A 19,503-nucleotide genomic window follows, 5' to 3' on the forward strand; every position below is an offset into this window, starting at 1 on the left:
CAGTAATACCACCACACTCGCTTCCAATTTATTTATCGTATTACCGTGTTGGTTACCCTGATCTACTGACAGTCTCCTCACAGAACCTGACATCTGATCACCTGCCTACAAAAAATTCGGATTAATGGAAGACACATATCGCAAAGTACCATAAGAACAACAACAACAACAAGAAGCCATTAGGCCTACACTTGACAGTCTCTGCTTGCCTGTTATCAGGTACATTTTGGTGATAGAAGAGTAACTATAATGAGCCATATTGATGTTATTAACTATAGTAATTTGATTGGATAGAGAAAATATGCAAAAAGGATATAAACTAGCAGATAAATTCCTGAAAAGCGCGCGCGCGCGCACACACACACACACACACACACACACACACACACACACACACACACACACACACACACACTGTGCGCGCGCGCGCACCTACGCACACACGCACGCACGCACGCATTCACGCACGCACTCACGCACACACTCACGCACGCACGCACACACAGACACACACACACACACACACACACACACACACACACACACACACACACACACACACACACACACACACACACACACACGATAAATTCTACAAAGATCAGCTAAAAGAAAATCAAGGAAACCCTAAAATATACTGGAAATCCATCAACTCGGTGCTTGGTAGAACATCAAATATGCGTAAACATGAAACTGATGTAAAACCATATTGTGCTGACCTACCAAACTAGTTTAATGATCATTTTTTTGAAGAATGGGGATGCAATCAATAACACCATTGATAATGATTATAGCCAATACTTAGCCAACCCTTCAGCTTTCTCTTTGTACTTTGTACTTTGTACTTATTTAAATTCCTTTAAAACAGCTGACATCTCACCGATATACATCACATTTCCTATCTATACCATTACAACATATAATTAATCAGTCATTAAGAAATGGAGTATTCCCAGACGACCTAATGAGAGCCAAAGTCGTACCGGTGCATAAATCTGGCAGCAGAGATGACATCAATAACTATCGCCCAATATCAATACTTCTCGCCTTTAGCAAAGTTTTTGAAAGCATAATTGCCACCTGTCTCATAAACTTCTTAGAGAAAACCAACCTACAATCAACCCATCAACATGGTTTTCGAGCTAATTGGTCCACTGAAACTGCAATATTAGAATTTGTTAGTAACGTGTATAAATGTTTAGAGGAAGAGTGTTATGTAATTGGAATTTTCATAGATTTATCTAAAGCTTTTGACTCTTTAAACCATCAAATACTATTTGATAAATTGCAGTACAATGGTATTAGAGGGATACCTCTTCAATTGTTTAAGAGTTATATGTGTAATAGGTAGGTCACAGGATTTTTTTTTTAAATTCACAATTCTCCCGCTTCAGAATCGCATCAAGTGGTGTGCCTCAAGGTTCTATTTTAGGCCCATTTTTACTCCTTATTTATATTAATGACATCTCTAATGCCAGTAAAAATTCTAAATTCACCATTTATCCAGATGACACTAACATGTTAACACATAAAGATCTAAACAACTTGCATTCTAATGTAGGCATTGAATTAAGATTTAGTACATAACTGGATTAAATCAAATAAGCTAAAACTTAATATTAACAAAACTAATTTCATACTTTTCCAAAATCGATCCTTAAACAATACTATGCCACCACTGATTCTGGACGGGGAAACTGTGAAACGGGTAAGTTATACAATATTTCTTGGTATTTATGTGGACGAAAACCTAAACTGGATTTATCATATCAAAGAAGTATGTATGAAACTGTCAAAAATATGTGGTGTATTTTATAGAATCCGTAATTCCTTCACGAATGAAGCTCTCATTAGTGTATATTACACACTGTGCTATCCTCACCTTATTTATGCTGTGTGTGTGTGTGTGTGTGTGTGTGTGTATGGGCATGCACGTGGATATTTTTTCTTAATAAGATCACAGTCACCCAGAAGAAAATCCTCAGGTGCATATTGTTCATAATTTGACACAACCGAGCCCATATTCACAAACAATAGAATTCTCAAATTACGTAATATTCATAAGTATTTCCTTTTGATGTTCATTTTTAAGATTATGAAAACATTTACTGGAACACAATTCTTCAGGGTTATTGATACGAGTCACAACACCAGGAGCAATCTTGTTAATAAAGTCTGTCATTAATTCCGCACCACTCTGTTCAAACTTAGCATCTTGTTTCGGTCCTGATTTATGGAATTTCATACCAGTTGAAATTTGCATAATCCAAAACGTAACTTAAAGGATTTTTTATTATCTCTTCAGATTTCATAATCACTTTTTCACCTGATTATCTTGTAATTTTCTTTACTCTGCCTGTAGCTCGTTAATCAAACATTTTTATTCCATAAGAAAATGAAGTAATTTTTCACCTACACTTCTGTCCACCTCAACGCAACCAATAATGATTACATAAACCCGTCTGCCTAGGAGCCTTGGCTTGGCAGGCCGTGCCATTGCTTAAATGGGTACTATGTATGTTCATTATGTTTTGTGTACGTAAATGGCAATAAAATTTACTTTACTTTACACACACACACACACACACACACACACACACACACACACACACACACACACACTCGGAAAAAAGGATTCAGAAGGATAAATGAATGCCGTTGTAAAAGGAATGCTACACCACGAACCATCAAAGTATGTTAAATTTCTCTCCTGGATGTCTTTAGAAGATTACACTGTTACCAATATTCTTTGTGATGGAAGGGTTCACAATTATTTTATTTTGAGTTGTTCTTCCGGCAGAACAATTGATTACATATCTTCTTTTATTCTATTACGTTAGTCAGTTTCAGGGAAAAGAACATTTACAGAAGCGAGGCACATCCAGCAAGAGAGAGAGAGAGAGAGAGAGAGAGAGAGAGAGAGAGAGAGAGAGAGAGAGAGTGTTTGTGTGAGTGTGTGTGTGTGTGTGTGTGTGTGTGTGTGTGTGTGTGTGTGTGTGTGTGTGTGTGTGTGTGTGTGTGTGATTCACCTTGGTTGTCTGCTGGTCACCCAGCCAGTCTTCCCCATTACGGAGCGAGCTCAGAGCTCATAGACCGATCTTCGGGTAGGACTGAGACCATAACACACTCCACACACCGGGAAAGCGAGGCCACAACCCCTCGAGTTACATCCCGTACCTATTAACTGCTAGGTGAACAGGGGCCACAAATTAAGAGGCTTGCCCATTTGTCTCGCGTGTGTGTGTGTGTGTGTGTGTGTGTGTGTGTGAAGAGAGAGAGAGAGAGAGAGAGAGAGAGAGAGAGAGAGAGTGTGTGCGTGTGTGTGTGTTTTCAAAAGACGACGACGAAGGAAGAAAGGAACGAAGCAAAGGAGAAATATGAATCTCTCACTCTCTCTCTCTCTCTCTCTCTCTCTCTCTCTGATCAACGACGAAAGTCCCACGAACGATAAGTGAGAATGTGTAATAGCATCTGCATTCCTTGTCTTCTGCGGGCTCCACAACAGCCTCGGCACAGACCTTCCCTACGCTGCTATGCCTTGAGAGAGAGAGAGAGAGAGAGAGAGAGAGAGAGAGAGAGAGAGAGAGAGAGAGATAAGCGGCAGTCGTTGCTACTGCAGTTTCACTCATCCTTATATAAGATACAGTATACAGCTTGTACAATACACGGTTTCAAATCTTCTGTTTCCTGTGACTCTTCCAGTTTCCGTCGTGGCCAATGTGGATATGGCAGGCGACACGAACGAAACGGTGTACGCCTGGCAGGCCTGCGTGGATTACCTCAGTGGGGAGATCCCGACAGGTTATTTTTTTGCTTTGGCGTAGGTATTCCCGCCTCCTGAGGACATAGTGCCGCGGCACCGCGCTGCTATATAAAGGCCCAGGGAGGATTGCTAACCACAGAGCAGCAGACTCTTCTATCTTTACCACATTTTTCCACCTCAGTTCAGGTGAGCAAGAGGCGCCTACCAAATACATGATTGTCACCACACCAGTACCACCACCACGGGTTTTGCCAGGTGGCGAGGCCTAGTCCAGTACAATTCCTCTGTCTGCTGTCTACTATTTGTTTTTTCTTAATGACAAATTTTTCCTTTTCTTCCTTCATCTCTGCTTCCCTCTACCGTCTTACCTGGCTCACAAAACCGATATTCCCATTTCATTTCCAAGCTCAACATGACCACACCTTTTTCCATTGCCTGTTGCTTTTCTGCTAATAATGATAAAAATCCGCAGTCACTGATCAATATTCACGTCACACTTCTAACCCTTGCAGAAAGATGGCCAAGGCAGCAACTACAGCAGCGTGGTGCCTCATTGCGTTGGCGGCGGTGGCGGCGCTGGTGGCGGCAGAGCCTGATCCCGGCCATCACCACAGAAGGCCATACTATAAACGCCCCAGCTACTACAGCCAGAGGCGCCCACATGGCGCCGCCCATGTTTCTCCCTCCGGCCACTCTGGTGCCTTCGGCGGCCACAGCACTCACGGCCATAGCTCCATCAGCCACTCAGGTGGCCACCTGCAGGGCACCAGTCATGGTGTGCACGGCAACCACGGCACCTTGGGCCACACCTCAATCGGAGTCTCAAAGGGCGTGCATGGCAGTCACGCTATCCTTAGCCACCCCTCCATTGGACATTCAAAGGGCGTGCAGGGCGGCCACGCCTCCGTCATACACTCAAAAGGTGTGCACGGCAGCCACGCCACCCCTGTCCATGCCTCTGTCAGCCACCTGAAGGGTTCCACTCACGGCGTCCACGGCGGCCACGGCAAGAAGTACTATCACTAATGGAGGCTAACCGGCCTTCACACACACACACACACACACACACACACACACACACACACACACATCTTGAATGAGTCTTTGCTCAGGACTGACATCCATGCGTTTCCTATTTTTGTACATCAATGTGTAACGATGTCTGTAACTATTTTTGTAATAATATGGTGGTCGTATGTGTATTTACTTGTTTTACTGTGGTATACCAAACTCTTGAGAATTAGCCATTTCAAATTAATTAGCAGACCTTTGTGCCAAATGCAAGAAGAAAATATCTTTTTATGTTCACATATATAAAGAAGATCAGCTAAAGAAAAATAAGAGAGGGAAGGGGACAGAAGGGGGAGCCGCCTTGATGCTGTTCGTAAAGAAGTGATAGAAAAGAAGTATGAGAGGAATACTAAATCAGAGAGTCACAAGGGAGTCAAGAGACGGTTATGGTCACCAGTCGAGTAACAAACACGTCACTGCATTGAGTTGTCCCTCAGTCCCTTAGTGACATGCCTAGACCCAATTCGTACACTGTGTAAGCCTTGTAAGGGAAGTGTCAGCAGATCAAGGATATTTTAACCGAGATAAACTGTGAAACTCCCTTTCGTGCTCTTGTATTTACTGTGCTTACTCTTATTACGAATTAAATTCTGTCATAGAGGAGGTTTCAAGAATTATTGAGTATTCCATCAAACGGCCTTTTTTTTTTTTTTTTTTTCTTAAGAGGTTGGTGGTATTGGATAAGGTGGTGAGCGTGGGATCAGCCAGACATCCACGCGTAAATTCGAATCCCACCTCATACCTCTTTGAAGCTATGCCATTTATCGAGTGGTTTAAAATTACCTACATGTCATCATGATACTCAAGTTCTAGGTGGTTATACCAAAGATGCGCTTGGGTGGTGATATGGGTCCTAATATGGCCCTATAAACAAAATTGCTTGCGCCACTAATGGGCGGAAGCTGAACAGCTCTTCTCGCATATACTCTTCAAGTATGCCTATAGGCGCTATAAGTCATAACGTTAAAAGAAATATTGTTGCCCTTCACCAGATCCTATCTTTTAAAATGAAAAGCACCGTCCCTCACATTTGCCTCCATGTGCTTCACTCCTTCCTGTCTTACCCGTTACAGAGAACAGCCAACACCAAGACTCGCTGATCCTCCCGACATTGTTTGCAGATACGCCTCCTTCATCTAAACATACTTCTCTTAGCAGTACAGTAAATAAGAATAAGAATCACAAATTAAGCAGGCAGTCAAACAATCAATCAATTTCGCCGTGCCTTCTCCGCCAGCTCCGCCATCTGCCGCAGACTCTCAGATTATGTAAACTCGACTTCTTAAAGCTTTCTTTCTCCAGGAAAAAAAGAAAAAAAAAATGGTCACGAAAATTATTGATCTGATTTTCGCGAGTGTTTATCGGGTCGTGGTGTGTGTGTGTGTGTGTGTGTGTGTGTGTGTGTGTGTGTGTGTGTGTGTGTGTGTGTGTGTGTGTGTGTGTGTGTGTGTGTGTGTGTGTGTGTGTGTGTGTGTGTGTGTGTGTGTGCGTGCAGAATTCTTTAAACTAAAATTATTAAAATTCAAAATGTTTGTTAGCCTGGATCTATAATAAACATATAGGTGGGCCCCATTGTAAGATCTAAGCACAGTTAACACCCCTGTGGGTCAGGCAGGTGCTGGCCACATTCAGAACACCCATTAATCTAATTTCTTCAGTATCATGAAGCGTTTTCATATTCATTCTGATTACTGTTTGGTAAGTTTAAGCATTATTAGAAATTTATGTGGGGATTAAAATAGTGAAGACTGTGGTCATTAAGCCTCTGACCTTTATAGACCTTCCTAATGTAAATAAAATCGCCTAATCATACCCAAAACGAAAGGTAAAAATGTTTCCTAGTACCGAGGGGGTTAAGAGAACACTCACAATTCACAACTCTTATCAACACGTTATAGTTTTTAACACATTTACGTCGCCGCGAAAACACAAATACACAATTAAGACATGAACACTGAAAAATAATTAAAGAAATATGAAGACAGTAAATAAGAAAAATATGCAATAACAAGACAAATGCGTACTTCAACAACGCTCTACAATCATGGATGCACTCAAGACACGTACTACATACATATTTCATTTCTATATAAATAAACACATACATATACAAACATATGTACGTAACTCTACACACACTCACACACACACACACACACACACACACACACACACACACACACACACGCCCGGTAGCTCTGGTTAGAGCGCTGGCTTCACAAGCCAGAGGACCGGGGTTCGATTCTCCGGCCGGGTGAAGATATTTGGGTGTGTCTCTTTTCACGTGTAGCCCCTGTTCACCTAGCAGTGAGTAGGTACGTGATGTATATCGAGGAGTTGTGACCTTGTTGTCCCGGTGTGTGGTGTGTGCCTGGTCTCAGGCCCATCCGAAGATCGGAAATAATGAGCTCTGAGCTCGTTCCGTAGGGTAACGTCTGGCTGTCTCGTCAGAGACTGCAGCAGATCAAACAGTGAAACAGTGAAACACACACCGCGTAATGTAGTGGTTAGTACGCTCGACTCACAATCGAGTGGGCCCGGATTCGAGTCCCGGGGGCGGTGAGGCAAATGGGCAAGCCTCTTAATGTGTGGCCCCTGTTCACCTAGCAGTAAATAGGTAAGGGATGTAACTCAAGGGGTTGTGGCCTCGCATTCCCGGTGTGTGGAGTGTGTGTTGTGGTCTCAGTCCTACTCGAAGATCGGTCTATGAGTTCTGAGCTCGCTCCGTAATGGGGAAGACTGGCTGGGTGACCAGCAAATGACCGTGGTGAAATTACACACACACACACACACACACACACACACACACACACACACACACATACATAAAAATAGAAGTAATCATACATAAACAAATGTCTACGCAAACATATCTTCTATGTAAAATCCTTGTTAAACTATGGATATAAAAGACATATGAAGACACCTTTGAAGATCCCATCCCATGCGTGTGTGCGTGTGTGTGTGTGTGCCGGGAAACCCTTTTACTAAAATCGCTCATTAAGTCTTGCCACATAACGTTGTTAGGAAACTCCACAGGTCAGTCAACTCCGTGCTGCCGTGCCCGATGTGGAAACTGGAAACAGTGTGGCTTGGGGAACTACTACAGGAGCCAGGAAGGAGGAAGAGCTAGGAAGCGGCGACCATGAGGGGGAAGGGCGGAGAGTTGCCAGGTAGAGACGGGGAGAGAAGATAGGTGAAAACTGGAAAGTGGTAATTTCCCCCACCCTCTCTCTCTCTTTGTGTGTGTGTGTGTGTGTGTGTGTGTGTGTGTGTGTGTGTTACTCTACAGCACCGCAACACACCATACTACCACCACAACCCCACCTACTTCGCCACGCCCAGCCGGCAACCCCCAGTAGCACACACCAGAGTTTAGTTATGGGAACATCTGGAAACTATCATGCGATTCGCTGAAATGGAGAATGTTCTGCCCGTTTCTTATGTATGTTTTGGTGTCGTAAGTGTTCCTAGTGCCTGCGGGCGTTTGACTGGTATATAAGACGTGGCAAACATTTTCCAGGCACAGAACTCATCCAGCCGTTCATCTTAGTTCCTCCTAAGCTTCCAGTCATACTACGACAGGTAGGATTGGAGAGGCTTGGTGACGAGGTCTTTATTAAACCATATTGAGTGGTGCGTACTTCTGTCTACTGTCCCTCATCGCGACACTCCTGCCAATATAACGTCTACGTTACTAGTGTCAATGGCAGGTTAAAGCAGAGGAAGCCTCCCCTCACAATCTCATCTGCCTCTGTTAGGTTATTTAGATTTATGGCGGCAGTTTTTGTCTAACCTTCAGCCTTTGTTATGTCATGACCTTCCTCAGTTTTCTTTCCATGAGCATGGCATTCATCAGTCGGAATGTCTTGTTCCTATGTATCTCATTGTTTCCCTTATTTGATTTTCATATGTAACTGGTGTTTGTGATTTTCACTTGTAGCAGTAAAGGAGTGTCATTAAGCTTAGAATGCTGTAGGTTCTGCTTCCTGTCTCCTTTTCCTATCACGCCTAACTTTTTTTTTCTCCTTATTGTTTCTATTGTAAAGGGTTTTCAATCCACCCCTTTTAACCTTTTCAGAAACATGGCCAAGGTAGCAACAACAGCAGCGTGGTGCCTCGTGGTGCTAGCGGCAGTGGTGGCATTGGTGGCAGCGGAGGCAGACCCCGGCCACCACCACGGAGGAAGGCGCTACTATAAGCGCCCCAGCCACTACAGCCAGAGACGCCCACATGGCGCCGCCCACGTTCCTCACTCGGGCCACTCTGGCGCCCACGGCCTTGCATCTGTTAGCCACTCCGGAGCCGCTCACAGCGTGCATAACTCTCACTCCACCCTCGGCCACACCTCTGCCGGGCACGGATCCACTCACGGCGTGCACAACACTCACTCCACCCTCGGCCACACCTCTGCCGGGCACGGATCCACTCACGGCGTGCACAACACTCACTCCACCCTCGGCCACACCTCTGCCGGCCATGGATCCACTCACGGCGTGCACAACACTCACTCCACCCTCGGCCACACCTCTGCTGGACACGGATCCACTCACGGCGTGCACAACACTCACTCCACCCTCGGCCACTCAGCCAGTCACGTGAAGGGCACCACTCACGGCGTACACGGCGGCCACGGCAAGAAGTACTACCACTAACAGAACCAGGACCAGTATTGTCGCAGAACGTGTGTTCCTCCCCAGCACACAGGTGACACCTCAGGTCATGGTGTGGATCTCCTCACAAGACTACCTAAGCAGATATTATACTTTGTTTATCAATTTCGTTATAATAAATACTACTGAACTATGTTTTTGTGTATTACAAAACATTAACTCTAAGTCTCAGAAAAAGACGGCTTAAAGAAGGTACAATCTGGCCAATCTCATCGTCAGCAAGAAAAGTTAATCTCTTATCGAATCCATCTTTCTCATCTAACCCCACAAAAATATATTCAGTTTTCTTTCACCAACTTCCTGTTCACATTCATCTGCTTCCTCTAAGTGCCTCATGTTTGTTGTTGACATCCATCGTGATGACGCTCTATAAAATCTACTCTAAACATGATCCTTAGCTCTCTCTCTCTCTCTCTCTCTCTCTCTCTCTCTCTCTCTCTCTCTCTCTCTCCTCTCTCTCCGTAGCAAAAAAAAAAAAAAAAAAAAACACCAATTAAGACAACTATTACATCGCTGCACGGAAGGAACAGAAGTGTATCATAGCAAACATGCAGCAACAGACTCTTGAAAGCATACACTCAGTGGTTCCCAATCTGTGGTACACGAAGGCTTCCAGGTGGCACTGTATATGAGCACTTTCAAGATCAAATACGAGTTTTAATCAAATTAAATTAGGTAATTAATTTCTCAGAAAAAAAAATATATTACTGCTTTACACAAGATAATCTGGTATCGATCAGCTGGTGGAGAAGAACATGCATCCGTCGTATTGAATATATAGAGTTCTATTCCTTGTTGTTAGTTCATTTATATGTTCGTGAATAAATTGATATTTGATGGAATTGAGTTCTTCTGGAACCAGGTGGTACGTACGCTGGGACCGTACGGGAACTCAGTGGTACTCGCTCAGGGAAAGCTTTGGAACTATTGGTATACATGAAGCAGCGAGTGACAGTGCATCAGTATATTACAACGACGGGTCCATCGAGCATGATGGAAGGTCAGGAGCAGCGTTCGTGTATACAGTGAGAGACAGATGATAGTGACGATCCCACCACCACCACCTCCACTACCACTACTATCCTCCGCCATCCAGGATGATGGACTGCTCCTCCTTCGTGCACCCAGACCGAGCTGGTGGTCATGAAAATGGTTACTGAACATTCACGCACCTCTCACACACTCAACATTCTCATAAATACTGACTCCACGACAGCCATTACTTCAATGAGTAAGTAAAACGATGAAAATCAACACTTGACACAAGCCATCATTACCGCATGCAGCCAAGGCCATCCAAGCAGAGGAAAGAACGTTTAACATAAACCTGATTCCTTCTCATGTCGAAATCTTTGTTAATGGAAAAGTTAATCTGCTGATGAAAATGAATGTTCTATCTGTAAGCTTTGCCATTTATAGCACTAGCGACAACTCTGACAAAAAAAAAAAAAAAAAAAAAAAAACATGCAGAGAGGAGGCAATTTCAGCGGGAGAGGGAGACAACAAGGAGGTAGCAACGCTCGCTGGCTGGGAGAGGTATAGCTATGAGGGATTAGGTACGATTCAGCGCCGCCAATTCAGCGCCGATGTTTCAGCGCCGTTATTTCAGCTCCAGCAGAATATTCAGCGCCGCTGTTTCAGCGCCAGACTATTCAGTGCCGCCCATCTAGCGAGCGCCACCAAATACAGTGAACCTCGTTTTAAGGCCACTCACTTTAAGGCCGATTCGCTTTTACGTCCATCCTGTTTTACTACCCATTGCTTCACTTTACGTCCTAAAATCTTTGAAAAGGATATTTTTTATTTAAAAAATTATGAGAAAAAGAAACATTTAAAATAATTTAAAAAGAGGATATTTTTTCAGCTTAGTATGACAAATTGTGCGCAATTGCCCGTAGATATTCTACTTCATTTCTTTCCCCATATTGAGAAACAATTTTTAATATTCTTTCATCTGCTTTTCTGTATTTTTGTAATTTGAGTTACGGTTCATGTCCAGCTGAAAGTTTCTCGAAATATTCATCTCGTCCTTTTTGTACTCGTTTAAGAGCATTGAAGAAGTTCCATATTGATGGATGCAACATTCCCAGTTCGTTTCGTAGTCGTCTGTTTGCAGCTTCTGCATGGTTATTGGTTCTATCTTCTCCTTGTAAAGTTCGTTCGTACATGTTCCACATCTGCATGGGAAACAATGGTTGTCTTCTCCCTTGGCCTCTCCGATTTGGACGGCCAATACAATTATCTTCAAACCAGTTTAGAAGCGGAACCAGTTCATCAGGCAAGGCCGTCGCAAGAGCATCCACGTGACGGTCAAGATCATCAATTGGTACAAAAGAAAGTACCGTTACCATTTTAGAATTTAAAGCAAAGTCAGGAATGCCATTATATGAACTCATGAGACCCATACTTTTGATTTGTTTTAATAAGTTTTGTGAGATATGGAACAGGTAGCCTCTGATTTTTACATTAGGATAGCATGTTTTCATGGTTGTAAAAGCTGCATACTCAAATCCAGTTTATGACATCAGGGTGAACATTTGGTACCATATTCTTAACCATTTCAATCATTCTCATGTAAGTTACACTTTGCTTATTCTGTATAAGTGCATATAGTACAGGGTGCACGCCCCCATGTTTCTTGACCAGAATTATATACACTTGATAAAATAGATGTGGCGCAATTGAAAATGTTCCATCGACATACCAAATGCCTGAAGTAGCTAGATGTTCCAACCAACTCTCTCTTCCAAAAATCTATAATTCTATCGTTGCCTGTTCCTCTATCCATCAAACAAAAATTTTCCTCTAATCCTGGTGCCGGCTTATATATTTTGTAATCGTGAGGCAATTCTAACTCATGAATAGAACTTGGGTTTTCAGGAACTTTGTTAACTTCAGTTCGTTTCCGCCGAATGATTTTACGCATTGCTTGCCTGTTAGGTAATTGTGCAGTGCCAGCTTGAGACATATTTTTCATATATTTATTAATAACAATGCTTGGAGGTTCACATGTCTCCTCAGCTCGATGTCTTGCATCTGTTTTCGTCTTTTCCACTTCGACTTCAACTGCAGATGGGGGATGAATATGTTCGTTTATGTTCTTGATTACTGTTCCCTCTAATGTATGAATTCTGGCTTTACATCTTCCATCTTCATGACATCGTCAAAACTTATCATTCTGTGTTTTACTTAATTTATCAAATCGATAGAGATAACCTTCATGAGAGAATTTATCTCTTCCTCTCTTGCTCTGCACTGATTGGGCCATGGTTTAGACTTGGAAATTTTTAGTCCAACAGATCAAAACAGCATGCGTCAGGCAGGAGCAGGCAGGCAAGTAGCGTTCCACACCCAGCTAGCACGGCCTGTTGCTGCTGAACTGAATCAGCAACCTCAGCTCACGAAAATGGAGTAGGTTGATGGAGGAGGAGATAAAGAGGAGCTTTTACCGGGAATATAATTTATAATTAAATAAAGACAAGCAATTACTCGCTAAATATCAAACATTATAGTACTTATTTATTTATTTATTATTTTTTTTACATACTGGGCTTTGGCGCCTGTAGGTTGTACTTGAAGAGTACTTTAGGAAGCGCTGTTCAGCTTCCACCCATTAGCGGCGCAGGCAATTTTATTTATAGTGGTACCCACATTAGGGCCCATATCACCACCCAAGCGTATCATTTAGGTGACTTTAAACCACTCGCCAAATGACAAAGTTTCAAGACGGCACGTGATGGGAATCGAACCGCCTCCCTTATGGTGTCATTGGGTGAATGGGTGAACTGTTTACACCTTGTTTCTCCTCTTCCTTAATAGCCTGGCGCTGAACAGTCTGGCGCTGAAAAGCCTGGAGCTGAAAAGTCTGGGGCTGAAGCGGCGGCGCTGAAACGTCGGTGCTGAAACAGCGGTGTTGAACTGGGCCATTCTCAGCTATGAGTAATCCCTGCCTACCTAGCCTAGCCGAGACCAGACGTCTCAAGGTCCAGAATTCAGCTGGCCTATCCGTACACTTGGGAGAGGGGAATTGCTACCTTTTCTTATGTAAGAGGGAAAAGCAAGTCAAGGGCAACAGAAACGAATAAAAAATGGCCCTTTGAGTTGCCGGTTCCCGAACAGGGACAAAATAATTAGCCTAGGAAAAAAAAAGTAATAGAAGTAATAGAAAAACTACGTGGGAATAGATAATGGAATATGAGATTATAATGAAAAGGAATGAAGAGGAAGACCTAGGAGTGATTATACAAGACACTTTGAATCTGGCAAGACACAAATATATTATTTGCTTCAACATACAAAACACTAACTATCATCAGGGTGGCGCTCAATCAAATAGATAAGACTATGATAAAATAGATCATAACCACTATGATAAGACTTAGACTAGAATATGCAGCAGTGGTGTGGTCACCATACAGGCAGAAAGACATCAAGAAACTAGAAAGAATTCAATGGACCGCTACAAAGATGGTCCCAGAAATCAAGGATCTCTCCTATGAAGAAAGACTGAAGGAAATGGAACTACCAACTTTGAAGGATATACGGGAAAGAGAATACCTAATAACGATGCATAAGAAGTATGCATAAGAAGTATGCATATGGAAAAGACAGTTAGATACGTCCTGGAATCACTGACAAAGGATGGAGATAGGCGAACAATTATCATGAAAAGTCAGTGTCTAAGGAACATTAAGAAGTTCAGTTTTCCACATAGGATGGTGGACATGTGAAATGGATTGAGTGAAGAGTTTGTAACAGCAGAAAGTGTGGACAAATTTAAGGAAAAGTTGGATAATTGTAGATATGGAGACAGGTCACTATGAGCCTCACTCGAACCCTGTAATATAGATAGATAGATAGATAGATAGTTTATTGACCACAGCAACATTACATTGATACAATACTTTATATTAAAAATATGGTCCATCATAATTGTTAAAACTATACATTTGTAATATAATTGTTACTTCTAAAATCTCTGTTCTCTGTACATAAAAGTTTAATTATCTCGTTTCTACATTACCTTAATAAACAAGTGCATAAAAAAAACAATAATAATAAAAGTAGTTCTTTTCTAATCCTTCCTATCAGCAATAAAATTTCTAGAACTATTACTAAATTTCTATGATAAAAGGAAATATAAGTACTACACACATTGAAAACTAATAACTAATTTGATACTTCACATAAAATCTGTTATAAAATGATTACTCTAACATATTAGCTCAATTATATATATCTAAAATCTGCCTGATTATGTTACACGTAGTTTCGTGACTAAATCTGTTATTGAAGATATCCCCAATTGTTGAAAAATTGTGAAAGTCTCGCAGATGTTGAGTGAGTGTGCAATACTGGACAACGTGCACTTCCGTTTGTATGTCTCCACACACACACACGTTCCTCCAGGGGCAAGCGGCCGCGTCCTCGCCTACTCCACCTGCCCACCTCCACCGCCAAAGAGTGACTCGACACCCTGAAGCGTGTGAAGGCGATACGGTCTTTTTCCGGCACTTTTTGCTTCTCTAAATATATGGGATGGGCACACAAACTAGGGTTTATCTCGAGATAGGTTTTGCGTCTGGAGGATGCAACTTGTTGTAAATTCTGCTTAAGTTCTCTCATTCCAATATTGATATCATCTAAATCATTATGGATCAGGTCGTAGACATAGTCTTTGGTGTTATATCTGGCCGCCATTACTGTCTTAAGCGCCATTATCAATGGGTCATCATCCATCTGTGAGCGTTCTATCCAAACATGTTTTAAATATTTCCTTTGTTTTTCTTTATCACTGTATTGATGGGCGGGTTTCCCGACTCAATGTAGCAGACATCATTACAAGTAGTCATCCTTACATCTAACAATGTCTTTAAGGCCCAGTTATACAATTTTACAATAGGTTTTAAGTCTGCATTCAGCCAGGACTCACAGCCGTAAAGAATAGCAGACATTAATGCAGCATCAAATACTCTTTTCTTGACTTGAAATGGTATATCGTTATTTTTCTTAAGGAAAGATACGAACTTGGAGACATGGGCTGCTTTAGCCAGGGCGTGAGTCCTGACTGCCTGGTGAACCGAGCCGTCAGCTGTGAAGGTGGCCCCGAGGTACGAGTACTGCTGGCATCGCAGCACCTCTAACCCCGCCACACGTAGGGGCTCCATATCAGCTGCATTTCCTCCCACTACGAAAAACTTTGTCTTTGCCTCATTGACCTTCATCCCGTAATTATCACAGAAAGTTTTCATAAGTCCTATCTTATGTAGCATTCTCTCTCTCGTGGTAGCCAACAATACAGTGTCGTCCATCAGGACGAGAATATGCAGCCAAGAGAGAAACCCATCATCCCCGCAGTTATCTTTTATAGACTTAATCAGGTCATTAACAAATATAATAAACAAAAGACAAGATGTTGGGGATCCCTGGCGCACTCTCATCGTGGTGGCGAACACACACTCTCCGTCACGGCGTACATGGCCGCTATGGCCCCCAGCATTATTGCGCCACATCCAAGTCGCCTTAACACTCGCATCAGTATATCACGAGGTACGTTGTCATAGGCTTTGGAAAAATCAATAAAAGTCACAAACAACTTGAGCTTTTTCTTCCTTGCGTAATCAGTGAGGAGTCTAAGTGTGAGAATATGATCCATACATCCGCGGCCCCGCTGTGCTCCAGCCTGCTCCTGTACGGTTTGAACCACTGTTCGAGACGACAACACACTACCATATCGTATAACTTGGCAATACTACTCATTACGTTAATGCCTCGATAGTTACTAGGATCTTTCCTATCTCCTCTCTTGAATATTGTAAAGAATTTAGCTTTAGACCACAAATCAGGATAAGAACCAGAAAAGAAAATTGAATTAAACAAGGTGGCTATGCAAAGAATCCAGTCTGGAGGGAGCAGCTTGAATATTCCGGGTGGAATGCCATCTGGACCGCACGCTTTGCCAGGCTTGATACGCCTTACTTGTACTGTGAGTTCCTGAGGAGTGATGGGGTTGTCCAGGAGGGGGAATATTGACTCCTGTGTCAAGATCTTCTTCTGTAATGTTTACATTATTTATATTAAATTCATTCTCAAAATATTCCTTAAAATCTGTGTCCGATGGTACGACTAGAGACTTATCATAGGCCTGCAAGTTGCCTTTCCAGTTTATTGCCTGCCACACTCGTCTATGATCACCGTCACTCAATAGTTTTTCCCATCTGTCTAGACGATTGTCGTCTTCCTCTTCCCTCACATCACCAGCACAACTTTCCCTTGCGTACTTATACAGTGCATCTGTGATATTTATGTTAAAGCTATTTATGTCGTTAAATTCATATAGCATTTCAGTATCAGGTATATAAGCAGTAAACCAATCAGGATTTATATCACTGAAACCAACTGGCCGACGCACTCCTCCCCTCCCTCGCCCTTCTGTGGGTGAACAATGACCATCAAGCATGTTTGCTCGCTTGTCCAACATTGACAAATTTACTCTAGGCATCCGCATCTCAAGGGTGATGGGGGCGTGGTCGGAGGGTAAGTGGGCCGTCTGGTGTACATGGAAGCCAACAATGTCACATACAAGCTGTCGCGAGGTCACGACAACGTCCAATTCCGATACCCATACATCTTTCTTCTTGTATGTTTTTCCACCTACAAAGTGCTTAGCGTCATATTTCAGATTGTTAATCACTAATAGGTCATTGTCTTTGCACATCGTAGACACTACGAAGGCGTTATCATTGGGATTCGTCACTTCATCTGGAATTAAGGGGTATGTGAATGTGTCATGTACACGAAGGTCATCACGTAGTATGTCACGGACACTTGCACCGATCCTTGTGTTCATGTCTCCCATAATAACAACACCACTAAACTCACTGTCTACAATTCTTTCATGAATGGCAGCAAAGGAATAATGGGTGAAATATGGTGAGTCACTCGGAGGAACATAACAAAACCCAAACAAGACTGTAGGCACACAATCCAATTTGAGCCACACCTGGTCGTCTACACTAACGTCTACTGATGACACAAACTGAGACAAATGGTTCTTAACAAACACAACAGTACCTCCACGATGAGCAAGATTTTTCTGCATTTTTCTATATCCGACATAGCCAGGTAAACTTACGCTCAGTTCTGTCTTAATTTCGTTTAAGCTTATAATGTCATATTTGGAAATACACTTCAATACATTACATTTCTCTAATTTTGTTCTCGCGCCATTAATATTCCATGATAAAATACTCAAAAAATGTTGCTGTGGTTCTATTAAAAATTCGAGCAGCTCCACTCATCTATGACTATCCCATCTTTATACAACTTGCGTTTTCTAACGTTCAGGGAGATGTTGCAACCTACATTTTCCGGTCGCTCTTGTTCACGCTTTTCCGATTCTCTCAACCTCTTCCATTCTTCCCGCACACTAGGATGCACGTCCTTCTTAATGAATATCTTCTTATACCGCTCACCAGCCGTCTTGAGGTGCTTAGCCACGGCCAGCGTAGCGTCCCGGTCCTCCGCGACTCCACAGTGACCAGAATAGGCCGCCGCTGCTCACCTTGGCCAGCACCGGCCGGCCTGCCTAGACGTCGCACTGATTTCAGGAGACAGGTAGCCTGCGCCGCCTCCCACACCTTGGTAACCTTTTCGCGATCCGTGGTGGCTCCGTCCAGCGCCTCCTGATCCTCCGGTATTCCCATCACGACCAGATTGCACTCTCTTTCCTTTCTGTCAAGAGATTCTAGATATCTTTGCTGTTTTGCGATAATGTCTGCTTGTTTGTTTACTTGTTGTTGTAACTCTTGAACCTTCTTATTGATGGCGCTATCAGGTGACATCACAGCTTGCTTCAACGTCACCACCTCCGCCACACACACACACACACACACACACACACACACACACACACACACACACTCTCGACTCACAATCGAGAGAGCCGGGTTCGAGTTCCGGGGCGGCGAGGCAAATGGGCAAGCCTCTTAATGTGTGGCCCCTGTTCACCTAGCAGTAAATAGGTACGGGATGTAACTCGAGGGGTTGTGGCCTCGCTTTCCCGGTGTGTGGAGTGTGTTGTGGTCTCAGTCCTATCCGAAGATCGGTCTATGAGCTCTGAGCTCGCTCCGTAATGGGGAAGACTGGCTGGGTGACCAGCAGGCGACCGAGGTGAATTACACACACACACACACACACACACACACACACACACACACACACACACACACACACACACACATTTGTTTGCGGATGATGCGAAACTTTGGAGTGTAGTAAGGAACATCGAAGACTGTATGGATCTGCAGAAATATATTAACAAGATCTGTAACTGGAGCAAAGAGTGGAAATTTGAAATGCCATATAGTGAAAATGGGCAAAAGTAATAGAAGACCTACGTGGGAATACAAAATGGGAAAAGAGATTATAATGAAAAGGAGTGAAGAGAAAGATCTGGGAATGATTATACAAGACACCCTGACTACAGAACGACACATACATGGGTCATTTGTTTCAACGTACAGGACACTAACGAACATCAAGGTGGCGTTTCACTATATGATGAAAAAAGATCATAACCACTATGATAAGACCTAGACTAGAATATGCAGCAGTGGTGTGGTTACCATACAAGCAGAAGCTAGCTAGGACATCATGAAAAATTGAAAGAATCCAATGGACCGTTACAAAGATGGCACCAGAAATAAAGGATCTTCCCTATGAAGAAAGACTGAAGAAAATGGAACTACCATCTTTGAAGGACAGACGGGAAGGAGATCTAATAACGATGTATAAGTTAGTAAACCATATGGAAAAGATAGATAGACAAGATCGACCTGGTATATCACCGACAGAGGATGGAGGTAGGAGAGCAAGAGCATGAAAAGTAAGAGTTTGAGGGCCATTAAAAAGTTTAGTTTTCCACATAGGACTGTGGATATTTGGAACGGATTGAGTGAAGAGATTGTTGCAGCAGAAAGTGAAAATATGCACAAA

At 42.9% G+C, this 19,503-nt stretch overlaps 2 protein-coding genes across 3 annotated transcripts; both read left to right on the top strand.

The window, feature by feature from the left end:
- The first annotated feature begins 3,829 nt into the window (after positions 1-3,829).
- LOC123511307 (hornerin-like) lies at positions 3,830-4,965 on the top strand. The gene is made up of 2 exons (XM_045267086.1): positions 3,830-3,949; positions 4,276-4,965. The coding sequence occupies exon 2, from the start codon at positions 4,280-4,282 to the stop codon at positions 4,787-4,789; it is 510 nt and encodes a 169-aa protein (XP_045123021.1). The 5' UTR covers positions 3,830-3,949; positions 4,276-4,279; the 3' UTR covers positions 4,790-4,965.
- A 3,308-nt stretch (positions 4,966-8,273) lies between these two features.
- Positions 8,274-9,642, top strand: LOC123511306 (embryogenic cell protein 40-like). 2 transcript variants are annotated; one of them, XM_045267084.1, is made up of 2 exons: positions 8,274-8,419; positions 8,916-9,642. In XM_045267084.1, the coding sequence occupies exon 2, from the start codon at positions 8,920-8,922 to the stop codon at positions 9,487-9,489; it is 570 nt and encodes a 189-aa protein (XP_045123019.1). In that variant the 5' UTR covers positions 8,274-8,419; positions 8,916-8,919; the 3' UTR covers positions 9,490-9,642. The 2 variants fall into 2 exon arrangements, with proteins under 2 accessions (XP_045123019.1, XP_045123020.1); XM_045267085.1 differs by having other exon boundaries at positions 8,380-8,470.
- Positions 9,643-19,503: the final 9,861 nt, after the last annotated feature.

This window comes from Portunus trituberculatus, chromosome 31 (genome assembly GCF_017591435.1).
Source record: "Portunus trituberculatus isolate SZX2019 chromosome 31, ASM1759143v1, whole genome shotgun sequence".
NCBI classification, from domain to species: domain Eukaryota; kingdom Metazoa; phylum Arthropoda; class Malacostraca; order Decapoda; family Portunidae; genus Portunus; species Portunus trituberculatus.

Excerpts from the sequence above, each read along its gene's own strand:
- LOC123511307 (XM_045267086.1), top strand. The coding sequence starts at position 4,280 with ATGGCCAAGGCAGCAACTACAGCAGCGTGGTGCCTCATTGCGTTGGCG.
- LOC123511306 (XM_045267084.1), top strand. The coding sequence starts at position 8,920 with ATGGCCAAGGTAGCAACAACAGCAGCGTGGTGCCTCGTGGTGCTAGCG.